Source organism: Pseudophryne corroboree, chromosome 4 (assembly GCF_028390025.1).
Source record: "Pseudophryne corroboree isolate aPseCor3 chromosome 4, aPseCor3.hap2, whole genome shotgun sequence".
NCBI classification, from domain to species: Eukaryota; Metazoa; Chordata; class Amphibia; order Anura; family Myobatrachidae; genus Pseudophryne; species Pseudophryne corroboree.
In genome coordinates, this window is record NC_086447.1 from 933,466,548 (window position 1) to 933,483,691 (window position 17,144).

At 43.5% G+C, this 17,144-nt stretch overlaps 1 protein-coding gene across 1 annotated transcript in view; it reads right to left on the reverse strand.

Moving 5' to 3' along the window:
* Positions 1-17,144, reverse strand: part of USH2A (usherin) — a 1,656,840-nt gene that overhangs the window by 42,101 nt on the left and 1,597,595 nt on the right. Inside the window, exons 69-70 of the mRNA XM_063919430.1 lie at positions 8,889-9,106; positions 469-645 (exon numbers count right to left, since the gene is read on the reverse strand). Coding sequence (XP_063775500.1) covers positions 469-645; positions 8,889-9,106 — 395 coding nt within the window. The remainder of the gene's footprint in view (positions 1-468; positions 646-8,888; positions 9,107-17,144) is intronic.

Consider the following 17,144-nt stretch of genomic DNA (forward strand, 5'->3'; position numbering starts at 1 on the left):
TAGGAGGGGGGACCCCACGCAATTTTTTTAGCAAAAATAAGCACTTTCACACCCCTTCCCACTGATATACATGCACGGATCTCATGGATCCCTGCATGCATCTCAAATCACGGATAAAAAAAGCAGGTCTGTTTTTTTTTAGGACTTTTTTACGAGTTGTAATTTTTCACGGCAGTGTTTTGTGTTTTTTTGCTTTGCACTTCTTAGTAAATGACCGAGATTCATACTTAAACAGCCGCGTTTTGACCGATGGTGTATTCATTCGTAATTTTTTACCTAAACTAGCAAAAAATTACGAATGCCCTCATCACTGCCGTGATTAGTGTTTAGTAAATGACCGAGATTTACCGAGATGACACTTTGATGAAAAAACGGCATCTCGGTCAAAATCGGGAGCTTAGTAAATATACCCCTATGAGTACACTGTGGGTGTGCTGTGTGTACACTGTTGGTACATTGAACACTTACTTTTATCTGTGGTCTTTGGAATATGGATGCTGCTGTCTAACCCACTATACAGGCGCTGTCCTCTCTCGGCTACGACAAACTCTCTCAACTGGCCATTGAGCTGAAAGCTGAGTCTCCAGTCCAGGAATATTGTTGTCAGATTGCTTAACACATAAATGTTTGACCTGTAAACGGGTTCTAGAACAGACATATAATACAGGCATTAGTTACGTGTTATAAATGTTTGACCTGTACACGGGTTCTAGAACAGACATATAATACAGGCATTAGTTAGTGTTATATATGTTTGATCTGTACACGGGTTCTAGAACAGACATATAATACAGGCATTAGTTAGTGTTATAAATGTTTGACCTGTACACGGGTTCTAGAACAGATATATAATACAGGCATTAGTTAGTGTTATAAATGTTTGACCTGTACACGGGTTCTAGAACAGACATATAATACAGGCATTAGTTAGTGTTATAAATGTTTGACCTGTACACGGGTTCTAGAACAGACATATAATACAGGCATTAGTTAGTGTTATATATGTTTGATCTGTACACGGGTTCTAGAACAGACATATAATACAGGCATTAGTTAGTGTTATAAATGTTTGACCTGTACACGGGTTCTAGAACAGACATATAATACAGGCATTAGTTAGTGTTATAAATGTTTGATCTGTACACAGGTTCTAGAACAGACATATAATACAGGCATTAGTTAGTGTTATAAATGTTTGACCTGTACACGAGTTCTAGAACAGATATATAATACAGGCATTAGTTAGTGTTATATATGTTTGATCTGTACACGGGTTCTAGAACAGATATATAATACAGGCATTAGTTAGTGTTATAAATGTTTGACCTGTACACGGGTTCTAGAACAGACATATAATACAGGCATTAGTTAGTGTTATATATGTTTGACCTGTACACGGGTTCTAGAACAGACATATAATACAGGCATTAGTTAGTGTTATATATGTTTGATCTGTACATGGGTTCTAGAACAGACATATAATACAGGCATTAGTTAGTGTTATATATGTTTGATCTGTACACGGGTTCTAGAACAGACATATAATACAGGCATTAGTTAGTGTTATAAATGTTTGACCTGTACACGGGTTCTAGAACAGATATATAATACAGGCATTAGTTAGTGTTATAAATGTTTGACCTGTACACGGGTTCTAGAACAGACATATAATACAGGCATTAGTTAGTGTTATAAATGTTTGACCTGTACACGGGTTCTAGAACAGACATATAATACAGGCATTAGTTAGTGTTATAAATGTTTGACCTGTACACGGGTTCTAGAACAGACATATAATACAGGCATTAGTTAGTGTTATAAATGTTTGACCTGTACACGGGTTCTAGAACAGACATATAATACAGGCATTAGTTAGTGTTATATATGTTTGACCTGTACACGGGTTCTAGAACAGATATATAATACAGGCATTAGTTAGTGTTATATATGTTTGACCTGTACACGGGTTCTAGAACAGATATATAATACAGGCATTAGTTAGTGTTATAAATGTTTGACCTGTACACGGGTTCTAGAACAGACATATAATACAGGCATTAGTTAGTGTTATATATGTTTGACCTGTACACGGGTTCTAGAACAGACATATAATACAGGCATTAGTTAGTGTTATATATGTTTGACCTGTACATGGGTTCTAGAACAGACATATAATACAGGCATTAGTTAGTGTTATAAATGTTTGACCTGTACACGGGTTCTAGAACAGACATATAATACAGGCATTAGTTAGTGTTATATATGTTTGATCTGTACATGGGTTCTAGAACAGACATATAATACAGGCATTAGTTAGTGTTATAAATGTTTGATTTGTACTCGGGTTCTAGAACAGACATATAGGGGGTCATTCCGAGTTGTTCGCTCGCAATCTGCTTTTAGAAGCTTTGCACACGCTAAGCCGCCGCCTACTGGGAGTGAATCTTAGCTATCAAAATTGCGAACGAAAGATTAGCAGAATTGCGAATAGACACTTCTTAGCAGTTTCTGAGTAGCTCCAGACTTACTTGGCATCTGCGATCAGTTCAGTGCTTGTCGTTCCTGGTTTGACGTCACAAACACACCCAGCGTTCGCCCAGACACTCCTCCGTTTCTCCAGCCACTCCCGCGTTTTTCCCAGAAACGGTAGCGTTTTTTCACACACACCCATAAAACGGCCAGTTTCCGCCCAGAAACACCCACTTCCTGTCAATCACATTACGATCACCAGAACGAAGAAAAAACCTCGTAATGCCGTGAGTAAAAAACCTAACTGCATAGCAAATTTACTTGGCGCAGTCGCACTGCGGACATTGCGCATGCGCATTAGCGACTAATCGCTCCGTTGCGAGAAAAAAATAACGAGCGAACAACTCGGAATGACCCCCATAATACAGGCATTAGGTAATATTATAAATGTTTGATTTGTACTCGGGTTCTAGAACAGACATATAATACAGGCATTAGTGTTATAAATGTTTGATCTGTACTCAGGTTCTAGAACAGACATATAATACAGGCATTAGCTAGTGATATATATGTTTGATCTGTACTCGGGTTCTAGAACAGACATATAATGCAGGCATTAGCTAGTGATATATATGTTTGACCTGTACACGAGTTCTAGAACAGACATATAATGCAGGCATTAGCTAGTGATATATATGTTTGACCTGTACACGGGTTCTAGAACAGACATATAATGCAGGCATTAGCTAGTGATATATATGTTTGACCTGTACACGGGTTCTAGAACAGACATATAATGCAGGCATTAGCTAGTGATATAAATGTTTTACCTGTACACGGGTTCTAGAAAAGACATATAATACAGGCATTAGTTAATGTTATAAATGTTTGATTTGTACTCAGGTTCTAGAACAGACATGGGTTCTAGAACAGACATATAATACAGGCATTAGTGATATAAATGTTTGATCTGTACATGGGTTCTAGAGCAGACATATCATGCAGGCATTAATTAGTGATATGTTTGATCTGTACTCAGGTTCTAGAACAGATATATAATACAGGCATTAGTTAGTGTTATAAATGTTTGATCTGTACTCGGGTTCTAGAACAGACATATAATACAGGCATTAGCTAGTGATATATATTTTTGTCCTGTACTCGGGTTCTAGAACAGACATATAACACAGGCATTAATTAGTGATATAAATGTTTGATCTGTACTCGGGTTCTAGAACAGACATATAATACAGGCATTAGCTAGTGATATATATGTTTGTCCTGTACTCGTGTTCTAGAACAGATATATAATGCAGGCATTAATTAGTTATATAAATGTTTGACCTGTACTCGGGTTCTAGAACAGACATATAATACAGGCATTAGCTAGTGATATATATGTTTGTCCTGTACTTGGGTTCTAGAACAGACATATAATGCAGGCATTAGCTAGTGATATATATGTTTGTCCTGTACTCGGGTTCTAGAACAGACATATAATGCAGGCATTAGCTAGTGATATATATGTTTGTCCTGTACTCGGGTTCTAGAACAGACATATAATGCAGACATTAGTTTGTGATGGTTACTAAACCGCAGAGGCAGTTACTGTTACCACTGACTACATATACCTTTGCTATGGCTGACAGGTAACGCGATGTAGCGGCCACATACAGTAACATTACATTTGTAGATATATGCTTTGTAAAAGTCAAGCTACGTGTAAAAGCAGCTTGCTTAGATAATATATTATCTGGTTCTACTGTACTGGTTATGCAAGCGCTAAATAGTAAATAAACAAATTGAGTCAAGAAAAAACAATAAAAACAGTTAAGAAAAAGAGTTCAAAACAATTAAGAACAATTCATATGTCAAGGATCCTTGACAAAGTGCCTGCAGTGGGGCGAAATGCGTAGGGATGGTGGAGGCTACAACAAGAGACTGTTATCCCAGCGCCCGGAGATCTTCCGCCACACTCCGCACAGCAAGATCGCCGCGGGTCGCACTTGCCATCCAGCACTGCGCCCAACCCCGGCCTGGAGAAGGAAAGAAGACACCGCTGGCTAGGGCTAGAGAAAGATAGAGATAGCGCAACACAGTGTACACTGTGCCACCAACGCATCCCCGGTTCAGCCTTGCACAACGGCATCCCCATAACAAATTCTCTATAAAGAGCCAAAACATATGAATTGTTTTTAATTGTTTTTAACTCTTTTTCTTAACTGTTTTTATTGTTTTTTTTTCTTGACTCAATTTGTTTATTTACTATTTAGCGCTTGCATAAAACCAGTACAGTAGAACAATTATTATACAGATACTAGCCCCACCCTACCATCTGAGTACGAGTACGGCTACATTTGAATGCCACTGAACACTGATGTACACCAATGGGCATATCCAGTCCCTACGGCTAATGGCCAGAGCTGCCCGATACGATTATCTGCGGGGTTCCACCAGTGGGTCCTTGTAGCCTCAGAAGCTGCATTAGATGCACCCTCTGCATTTAACGTGTGGGGAAATACTATAGATTCCATTTTATGCAGAATCAGTGGATTACTGCGTGCTACCAGAGGTTTTACCGTGCAGGGAAAAGGTTAACTAGTTGAATGGCTCCAGGTGTCAAAACCAGAGCTTTTGCTACATGGTAATGCTTGCGTCTAATTGAATGCTCCCCCAAGTGTATTCCTTCCTGGCATCGCTTTACCTAACTATGGGCCTAATTCAGACCTGATCGCTCGCTAGCTATTTTTTGCAGCGCTGCGATCAGATAGTCGCCGCCTTCAGGAGAGTGTATTTTAGCTGTGCAAGTGTGCGATCGCATGTGCAGCCGAGCGGTACAAAAAAGTTTTGTGCAGTTTCTGAGTAGCTCAGAACTTACTCAGACGCTGCGATCACTTCAGCCTGTCCGGTCTCGGAATTGACGTCAGACACCCGCCCTGCAAACGCTTGGACACGCCTGCGTTTTTCCAAACACTCCCAGAAAACGGTCAGTTGACACCCACAAACGCCTTCTTCCTGTCAATCTCCTTGCGATCAGCTGCGAGAATGGATTCTTCATAAAATCCATTGCACAGCAGCGATCCGCTTTGCACCCGTACGACGCGCCTGCGCATTGCGGTGCATACGCAAGCGCAGTTCTGACCTGATCGCAGCGCAGCGAAAAAAACTAGCGTGTGATCAAGTCTGAATGACCCCCTATAACCCTAGCAATATGCAGTACAGTAATAGCGTAATGCTATTGGAAGGGGAATTTCCAACCGGAGCAAGGCTGGGAGGAGTCTATAACAGGGTAATAAACTCAGACCTGGTAAACCGCTAGGACCACTAAGCAATGTAAAACTTTGTATTTTATTTTACATAAACTACTGTAATCCCCCCTTCATAGCAAAACTTTTGGATCTGGTGAGAGATAACTTATACAGCGCGTTTCTGTCTGCGTCTCCTGACTGTCTGGTAAATGTGTCTCCAGTAGTTGGATTCATTAGAATGGATTTCTCCATTTTCCCAGATAAATGATGTCTGGCCAGTTTAGTATATTTATTACTATCCAGCCCAAAGGACTTTATGAAGTGAACAAATGTTTGTTTAAAGTGGGCTTCTAAGCCAGTGAATTATGCGGCGGTGTCACCCACTAATCTGTATCCCTTCTCCCGCAGCCATTAGCGTGTTTCCTGATTGTTAAAAAGCCTCCTAAAAAGCAATTTGTGTATAATAATTCATGTTGCTGACTAATCAATCAATACTTCTTTTTTATCCCCCAACACTTGTTTATTACTGAGCAGCGTTTCATTCATACTGCGCCTGATGAAAGCAACTTTGTACGCGGGCCAAGGACACGGACATTTATCTCTCTGATCATAATAAGCAAAGAGAACATTAGAAAGTGATGTCTGCTTTGATTACAGGAAGCATTTGAAAAAATAAGCAACAGTCATAACAATATTGAGCTTTAACATATGTATTGAAGTGAGCCTGTCACGCGCCATCAGCGGGGGCAGCCATCTTGTGGGCAGCAGCGGTCATACAAATGGCAACTATCTCTGCATCAAGAAGCATCCCCTCATGAGTACTTGGTCAGGAAGCGTCTGCAGGGTCTATTCGTGAAGCAGTGAAAAGAGGGGAGAAGTGAGCCAAAGGGGAAGTTGCCCATGGCAACTAATCAGCTGCTATGTATAATTGTATTGAATGCACTTGATAAATGTTACCTCAAAGCTGATTGGTTGCCATGGGCAACTTCTCCACTGGCTCAATTCTCCACTCTTTTCACTGCTTCATGAATAGACCCCTATGTGAGGTCATGACATTTTTATTCTGTTGCTTTTCTCTATGAACAGAGCCGGCCCTAGGCATAGGCAAACTAGGCAAATGCCTAGGGCATTTGGAATTCCTGGGGCGCAAGCAGCTTCTGCTGATTAAAATGATATGCAGCATGCCTATATTGTGTGTGTGACTGCAGCTCTATCTGCACATGAAATGCATTACTAATGTGCGGCATTATGTGTATAAGGTTTACTACTTTGTGGCCAAATGTATAGAAAGGGCACTATTGTGTGGTCTAATGTGAATAAAGAGCAATATGATGTGGTGTAATGTGAATAAGGGGCACTACTGTGAGGAGTAACGTGGTACTACTGTGTGATGCAACGTGAATAAGAGACACTATTGCATGATAAAATGTGAATAAAGTTGCACTACTGTGTGGCGTATTTTGAATTGGGGGTACTATTGTGTGGCCATGCCCCTTCCCAGCAAGAACACGTCCTGTTTTGGGCTGCGCACCGAATGTGCACACTGTTCCTATTTAAAATATAGGGCGTAGGAGCACCAAAATGAGGACTGCTATGGGTGAGGGGTGCTGGGAAAGATGTACAGGGTCAGACACGGAACTAGCGTCTGTGCTAGGGGGCACCAGCCAAAATCTTGCCTAGGGCATCATATTGGTTAGGACCGGCTCTGTCTATGAATACTAGATCTGCACCACAAACTAAGGCACTACTATGGGGCGTAACATTACCTAAGGCACTACTATGGGGAGGAACAGTACCTAAGGCACTACTATGGGGCGTAATATTACCTAAGGCACTACTATGGGGAGGAACAGTACCTAAGGCACTACTATGGGGCGTAACATTACCTAAGGCACTACTATGGGGAGGAACATTACCTAAGGCACTACTATGGGGCGTAACATTACCTAAGGCACTACTATGGGGCGTAACATTAACTATGGCACTACTATGGGGCGTAACATTACCTAAGGCACTACTATTGGGCATAACATTAACTAGGGCACTACTATTGGGCATAACATTAACTAGGACACTGCTATGATTCAAAAAATTAACTAGGACACTATTATGGGGCATAAAATGATCAACTGATGCGGAGAGGTTTCTCTCTAGAGGCCTTCAAAATGTTACTATGGGTCCCACAAAGATCAGTCTACACCCCTGGCTTCATTAATACTGGTCATGCATCATGAATATTCAAACGTCGGTTCCACCGACAAAATGGCTGACTTTACTGGGCTATGATAAGAGTCCCGGTGATTTTGTGGCTCCCTAATGAATGATTAGGATGCTATCTAGTAAACTAAGCTGATTTCTCATGAACATCGGTTTAGATTAATGACGCTCAGCTTTGTCAGAACACTTTCATAGACTATTTGCATCAATTTGCGTTTGGGCAGGTCATTCTCACGCTTGTCAGGTGGACTTTGACCTACGGTTTTGCATTCATGACTACACTATCAACTTTGTTCCACCTGGAATTCCCAGTCCTACCCCAATTACATCACAAGGCAGAAGGACTGGACCTTTGCCATCCCAGATATAGTTATAGATCCGAAGTTCTCAACCTCCACCATCCAGTTTTCCCAAGAGGTCAAGTTTTGAGTATCACTGTTTGTGGAAGCCCGTGGGATCATTACTGACCCAGCAACATGGAATCACCTGTGCATGATTAAAAACATCCACAAAACATGGCTTGCTGGTGGGTTCTTGAGGGTTGCAGTTGAGAACCCCTAGAACAGATTACTGAATTCCATTCTGCTAAACTTGATGACCATATTATGGAATGTCACACAAAACTGCCTGACTTGCCACAAAGTTGGATTCTGTTAAAATTTTGCAGCAGCTGCCTCATCTCTAGCTGGTGCCCTGGGTGTGGGTGTATGACTGTTCTGGTGTCCCAATATCAGTAGGCCATTGTTCTGGGACTCCGGTTGGGGTCTTGAGCTACAAAATGCAGACATATGGCTTAGAAGCAAAGTGGCTGTGTCGTGTAGACCACAAGATAAATGCCTACACATAACGTCGGCGCAGACGGCTGGTGCACTTGTATAGATCACAGTTGCAGGGAAACAAAGCCTAAGATCAGAAAGTAGGAGGAATCTAACACTCAGCAAGCTCTGGACATACTTTCCTTTGAAGTTGTGCAAGTGACCCAGTCAGAGCTCGTGCTGCCCTCTGAATTGTAGGACGCGACGCGCAGGCGGTAAGTCGTGAACGGCTGGAGGTCTGTGACTTCACAAGTGTCTTTCCTTCCAGAGTATTTAACTTCCAGTGGTCCTTCAGTACAAGACGTCCCAACATTCTCAGCAGTCAGAGGACAGATCACCTGCACGTGGACTTCATACCTGCAGGCGATAAATGCAGACAAATGGTAAATGTAAATCTAACGTGCTGATATCACATTTGGGAAATGACTGTAGCTGTACACAGGTCTCTCGGTGCCTCCTCCAACAAACAGGCCGCATGTAATGGATATGCTTCGCCCATCTGCTCCTGCTTGTAGGTGTGGGGAGTAACTGAATGGTATCACATATCTGTTTGTCTAAGGAATCCAGCGGCGCAAAGAACCTTTAGAAATAAAACCCAATACTGATATTGTTTGTAAAGTCCCAGCAATTAATTAAAAAAGTTATATATCAAACCCAGCCCAAAAAGTTGTATTCATGGCATGTAATCAAGAAAAACATGGCGTGTAATCAATATACTGTACAAGTGTAAATTAATAACTTTACAAATGCAGAATATGTAAAATACGTCACACAAACACAGGTGCTCTATATCTGGACAAATGACTGCCTTGCCCCGGTGATAAGAATCCTAGTTTCTGGCCTGATTGTACTGACATAATACTGTATAATAATATACAATACTGACCTAATACCTTATAATACAATACTGACCTACGTAATACTGTATAATATAACACTGACGTAATACTATATAATATAATACTGACCTACAGTATGTATAATATAATACTGACCTAATACTGTATAATACAATAAATTAAATACTGACATACATAATACTGTATAATATAATACCGACCTAATACTGTATAATTTTATACTGGTCTAGTACTGTATACTATAATACTAACCTAGTGCTATATAATAGAAAACCTACTTAGTACTGACCTAATACTGTATAATACAATAAATACTAACATACATAACACTGTATAATTTAATACTGGTCGAGTACTGTAAAATATAATACTAGCCTAGTACTGTATAATAGAAAATTAACTTAGTGCAGGTTGAGTATCTCATATCTAAATATTCTGAAATACGGACTTTTTTGAGTGAGAGTGAGATAGTGAAACCTTTGTTTTCTGATGGCTCAATGTACACAAACTTTGTTTAATACACAAAGTTAGTAAAAATATTGTATTACATGACCTTCAGGCTGTGTATAAGGTGTATATGAAACATAAATGCATTCTGTGCTTAGACTTAGGTCCCATCGCCATGATATCTCATTATGGTATGCAATTATTCCAAAATACGGAAAAATCCGATATCCAAAATACTTCTGGTCCCAAGCATTTTGGATAGGGGATACTCAACCTGTACTGTATAATATAATACTGGCCTAGTACTGTATAATATAATACTGGCCTAGTGCTGTATAATAGAAAGCAAACCAAGCAATGTATACTATAATACATTACAAACCTAGTACTGTATAATATAATATTAACCTAGTAATGTATAATATAATAATGGTCTAGTACTGTATGATATAATATTAACGTAGTACTGTATAAAATAAAACTGACCTAGTACTGTATAATCTAATACTAGCCTAGTACAACTTTGCCGAGCTGCTACCTGGTCGGGATCAAACACGTTTGCAAAATTCTACAAGTTTGATACCCTGGCTGAGGAGGACCTTGAGTTTGCTCATTCAGTGCTGCAGAGTCATCCGCACTCTCCTGCCCGTTTGGGAGCTTTGGTATAATCCCCATGGTCCTTACGGAGTTCCCAGCATCCACTAGGACGTCAGAGAAAATAAGAATTTACTCACCGGTAATTCTATTTCTCGTAGTCCGTAGTGGATGCTGGGCGCCCATCCCAAGTGCGGATTGTCTGCAATACTTGTATATAGTTATTGCCTAACTAAAGGGTTATTGTTATGAGCCATCTGTTCGTGAGGCTCAGTTGTTATTCATACTGTTAACTGGGTATAGTATCATGAGTTGTACGGTGTGATTGGTGTGGCTGGTATGAGTCTTATCCGGGATTCCAAATCCTTTCCTTATTGTGTCAGCTCTTCCGGGCACAGTTTCCCTAACTGAGGTCTGGAGGAGGGGCATAGAGGGAGGAGCCAGTGCACACCAGTAGTCCTAATTCTTTCTTAGAGTGCCCAGTCTCCTGCGGAGCCCGTCTATTCCCCATGGTCCTTACGGAGTTCCCAGCATCCACTACGGACTACGAGAAATAGAATTACCGGTGAGTAAATTCTTATTATAATAATGGTCTAGCACTGTATAATATAATACTAGCCCAGTACTGTATAATATAATACTAACCTAGTAATGTATAATATAATAATGGTCTAGTACTGTATAATATAATATTAACCTAGTACTGTATAATATAATACTAGCCTAGTACTGTATAATATAATACTGGCCTAGTACTGTGTAATATAATACTGGCTTAGTTTGTATAATAATAACCTAGTACTGCATAATATAATACTGGCCTAGTACTGTATAATATAATATTAACCTAGTACTGTGTAATATAATACTGGCCTAGTACTGTATAATACTAACCTAGTACTGTATAATATAAAACTGGCCTAGTACTGTATAATATAATATTAACCTAGTACTGTATAATATAATACTGGCCTAGTACTGTATAATACTAACCTAGTACTGTATAATATAATACTGGCCTAGTACTGTATAATATAATACTAACCTACTACTGTATAATATATTACTAGCCTAGTACTGCATAATATAATACTGGCCTAGTACTGTATAATATAATACTAGCCCAGTACTGTATAATATAATACTGGCCTAGTAATGTATAATTTCTCTGACATAGTGGATGCTGGGAACTCCGTAAGGACCATGGGGAATAGACGGGCTCCGCAGGAGACTGGGCACTCTAAGAAAGAATTAGTACTACTGGTGTGCACTGGCTCCTCCCTCTATGCCCCTCCTCCAGACCTCAGTTAGAATCTGTGCCCGGCTCGAGCTGGTTGCACACTAGGGGCTCTCCTGAGCTCCTAGTAAAGAAAGTATTTATTAGGTTTTTTATTTTCAGTGAGATCTGCTGGCAACAGACTCACTGCTACGAGGGACTTAGGGGAGAGAAGCGAACCTACCTGCTTGCAGCTAGATTGGGCTTCTAGGCTACTGGACACCATTAGCTCCAGAGGGATCGAACACAGGCCCAGCCTCGGTCGTCCGGTCCCGGAGCCGCGCCGCCGTCCCCCTTGCAGAGCCAGAAGCAAGAAGAACGTCCTGGAAATCGGCGGCTGAAGACTCCGGTCTTCATTAAGGTAGCGCACAGCACTGCAGCTGTGCGCCATTGCTCCCCATGCACACCACATACTCCGGTCACTGATGGGTGCAGGGCGCTGGGGGGGGGGGGGCGCCCTGGGCTGCAATTAGATTACCTTAAAATGGCAAAAAACACATAATATAGTCTAATAAACTATATATGTGTAAAAATCCTCTGCCATAATATTAATATAAAGAGCGGGAGAAGCCCGCCGAAAAAGGGGCGGGGCTATCTCCCTCAGCACACTGGCGCCATTTCCTCTTCACAGCTCCGCTGGAAGGACGCTCCCCAGGCTCTCCCCTGCAGTTTCCAGGCTCAATAGGGTACAAAAGAGAGGGGGGCCACTAAATTTAGGCGCAATACTGTGTATTGTAGCTGCTATAGGGAAGATCACTTTGTGTAGTGTAAATCCCTGTTTATATAGCGCTGTGGTGTGTGCTGGCATACTCTCTCTCTGTCTCCCCAAAGGACTTTGTGGGGTCCTGTCCTCAGTCAGAGCATTCCCTGTGTGTGTGCGGTGTGTCGGTACGGCTGTGTCGACATGTTTGATGAGGAGGCTTATGTGGAGGCGGAGCAGGTGCCGATAAATGTGATGTCACCCCCTGCGGGGTCGACACCAGAGTGGATGGATATGTGGAAAGTATTAACCGACAGTGTCAACGCCTTACATAAAAGGCTGGATGACGTAACAGCCGTGGGACAGCCGGCTTCTCAGCCCGTGCCTGCCCAGGCGTCTCAAAGGCCATCAGGGGCTCAAAAACGCCCGTTACCTCAGATGGCAGACACAGATGTCGACATGGAGTCTGACTCCAGTGTCGACGACGACGAGACTAATGTACATTCCACTAGGGCTATCCGTTGCATGATTACGGCAATGAAAAATGTGTTGCACATTTCTGACATTAACCCAAGTACCACTAAAAAGGGTATTCTGTTTGGGGAGAAAAAGCAACCAGTGGTTTTTCCCCCCTTCAGATGAGTTGAATGAAGTGTGTGAAGAAGCGTGGGCTTCCCCTGATAAAAAACTAGTGATTTCTAAAAAGTTACTAATGGCGTACCCTTTCCCGCCAGAGGACAGGGTACGTTGGGAGACATCCCCGAGGGTGGATAAAGCGCTCACACGCTTGTCAAAAAAGGTGGCACTACCGTCTCAGGATACGGCCGCCTTAAAGGAGCCTGCGGATAGAAAGCAGGAGGCTATCCTGAAGTCTGTATATACACACTCAGGTACTATACTGAGACCTGCTATTGCTTCAGCATGGATGTGCAGTGCTGCAGCAGCGTGGTCTGATTCCCTATCTGATAATATTGATTCCCTTGACAGGGACACTATATTGCTAACCATAGAGCATATTAAAGACGTAGTCTTATACATGAGAGATGCACAGAGGGATATTTGCCGGCTGGCATCTAGAATAAATGCAATGTCCATTTCTGCCAGGAGAGTATTATGGACTCGGCAGTGGACAGGTGATGCGGATTCTAAAAGGCACATGGAGGTTTTGCCTTACAAGGGTGAGGAATTGTTTGGGGATGGTCTCTCGGACCTCGTTTCCACAGCGACAGCTGGGAAGTCGACATTTTTACCCCAGGTTCCCTCACAGCCAAAGAAAGCACCGTATTATCAGGTACAGTCCTTTCGGCCCCAGAAAGGCAAGCGGGTTAAAGGCGCGTCCTTTCTGCCCAGAGGCAGGGGTAGAGGGAAAAAGCTGCACCATACAGCCAGTTCCCAAGAACAGAAATCCTCCCCTGCTTCCACTAAATCCACCGCATGACGCTGGGGCTCCACTGGTGGAGCCAGGTGCGGTGGGGGCCCGTCTCCGGAACTTCAGCGACCGGTAGGTTCGCTCACAGGTGGATCCCTGGGTTCTACAAGTGGTATCTCAGGGATACAAGCTGGAATTCGAGACGTCTCCCCCTCGCCGTTACCTCAAATCAGCCTTGCCAGCTACTCCCCCGGACAGGGAGGTAGTGCTGGCGGCAATTCACAAGCTGTTCCTCCAGTAGGTGATAATAAAAGTTCCCCTCCTTCAACAGGGACGGGGTTACTATTCCACAATGTTTGTGGTACCGAAACCAGACGGTTCGGTGAGACCCATTCTAAATTTAAAATCCTTGAACACTTATATAAGAAGGTTCAAGTTCAAAATGGAATCGCTCAGGGCGGTTATTGCAAGCCTGGAAGAAGGGAATTACATGGTGTCACTGGACATCAAGGATGCGTACCTGCATGTCCCCATTTACCCACCTCACCAGGTGTACCTCCGTTTTGTGGTACAAGACTGCCATTACCAATTCCAGACGTTGCCGTTTGGTCTGTCCACGGCACCGAGGGTATTTACCAAGGTAATGGCCGAAATGATGATACTCCTTCGAAAGAAGGGAGTTATAGTTATCCCATACTTGGACGATCTCCTTATAAAGGCGAGGTCCAGGGAGCAGTTGTTGGTCGGAGTAGCACTATCTCAGGAAGTGCTACAACAGCACGGCTGGATTCTGAATATTCCAAAGTCGCAGCTGGTTCCTACGACGCGTCTGCTGTTCCTGGGTATGATTCTGGACACAGAACAGAAGAAGGTGTTTCTCCCGGAGGAGAAGGCCAAGGAGTTGTCATCTCAGGTCAGAGACCTCCTGAAACCAAAACAGGTGTCGGTGCATCACTGCACGCGAGTCCTGGGAAAGATGGTAGCTTCTTACGAAGCAGGTTCCATGCAAGGATCTTTCAGTGGGATCTGTTAGACAAGTGGTCCGGATCGCATCTTCAGATGCATCGGCTGATCACCCTATCCCCGAGGGCCAGGGTGTCTCTGCTGTGGTGGCTGCAGAGTGCTCATCTTCTAGAGGGCCGCAGATTCGGCATACAGGACTGGGTCCTGGTGACCACGGATGCAAGCCTCCGAGGTTGGGGGGCAGTCACGCAGGGAAGAAACTTCCAAGAACAATGGTCGAGTCAGGAGGCTTCCCTACACATAAATATTCTGGAACTAAGGGCCATTTACAATGCCCTAAGTCAGGCAAGACCCCTGCTTCAAAACCAGCCGGTGCTGATTCAGTCAGACAACATCACGGCGGTCGCCCATGTAAACCGACAGGGCGGCACAAGAAGCAGGATGGCGATGGCAGAAGCCACAACGATTCTCCGATGGGCGGAAAATCACGTGATAGCACTGTCAGCAGTGTTCATTCCGGGAGTGGACAACTGGGAAGCAGACTTCATCAGCAGGCACGAGCTCCACCCGGGAGAGTGGGGACTTCATCCAGAAGTCTTCCAACTGATTGTAAACCGTTGGGAAAGGCCACAGGTGGACATGATGGCGTCCCGCCTAAACAAAAAGCTAAAAAGATATTGCGCCAGGTCAAAGGACCCTCAGGCGATAGCTGTGGACGCTCTAGTGACACAGTGGGTGTACCAGTCGGTTTATGTGTTCCCTCCTCTTCCTCTCATACCAAAGGTGCTGAGGATAATAAGAAAGAGAGGAGTAAGAATTATACTCATCGTTCCGGATTGGCCAAGAAGGACTTGGTACCCGGAACTGCAAGAAATGATCTCAGAGGACCCTTGGCCTCTGCCTCTCAGACAGGACCTGCTACAGCAGGGGCCCTGTCTGTTCCAAGACTTACCGCGGCTGCGTTTGACGGCATGGCGGTTGAACGCCGGATCCTGATGGAAAAGGGCATTCCGGTTGAAGTCATTCCTACGCTGATAAAAGCTAGGAAAGATGTGACAGCAAAGCATTATCACCGCATATGGCGAAAATATGTTGCTTGGTGTGAAGCTATGAAGGCCCCCACAGAAGAATTTCAGCTGGGTCGATTTCTGCACTTCCTACAGTCAGGAGTGACTATGGGCCTAAAATTGGGTTCCATTAAAGTCCAGATTTCGGCCTTGTCTATTTTCTTTCAAAAAGAACTGGCTTCACTGCCTGAAGTTCAGACGTTTGTTAAGGGAGTGCTGCATATTCAGCCCCCTTTTGTGCCCCCAGTGGCACCTTGGGATCTCAACGTTGTGTTGGATTTCCTAAAATCACATTGGTTTGAGCCACTTCAGACCGTGGAATTAAAATATCTCACGTGGAAAGTGGTCATGCTTTTGGCCTTGGCTTCGGCTAGGCGGGTGTCAGAATTGGCGGCTTTGTCCTGTAAAAGCCCCTATCTGATCTTCCATATGGACAGAGCAGAATTGAGGACGCGTCCCCAATCCCTCCCTAAGGTGGTATCAGCGTTTCATTTGAACCAACCTACTGTGGTGCCTGCGGCTACTCGGGACTTGGAGGCCTCCAAGTTGCTGGACGTAGTCCGGGCCCTGAAAATCTATGTTTCCAGGACGGCTGGAGTCAGGAAGACTGACTCGCTGTTTATCCTGCATGCACCCAACAAGCTGGGTGCTCCTGCTTCTAAGCAGACTATTGCTCGCTGGATCTGCTCCACGATTCAACTTGCACATTCTGCGGCTGGACTGCCGCATCCTAAATCAGTAAAGGCCCACTCCACGAGGAAGGTGGGCTCTTCTTGGGCGGCTGCCCGAGGGGTCTCGGCTTTACAACTTTGCCGAGCTGCTACCTGGTCGGGATCAAACACGTTTGCAAAATTCTACAAGTTTGATACCCTGGCTGAGGAGGACCTTGAGTTTGCTCATTCGGTGCTGCAGAGTCATCCGCACTCTCCTGCCCGTTTGGGAGCTTTGGTATAATCCCCATGGTCCTTACGGAGTTCCCAGCATCCACTAGGACGTCAGAGAAAATAAGAATTTACTCACCGGTAATTCTATTTCTCGTAGTCCGTAGTGGATGCTGGGCGCCCATCCCAAGTGCGGATTGTCTGCAATACTTGTATATAGTTATTGCCTAACTAAAGG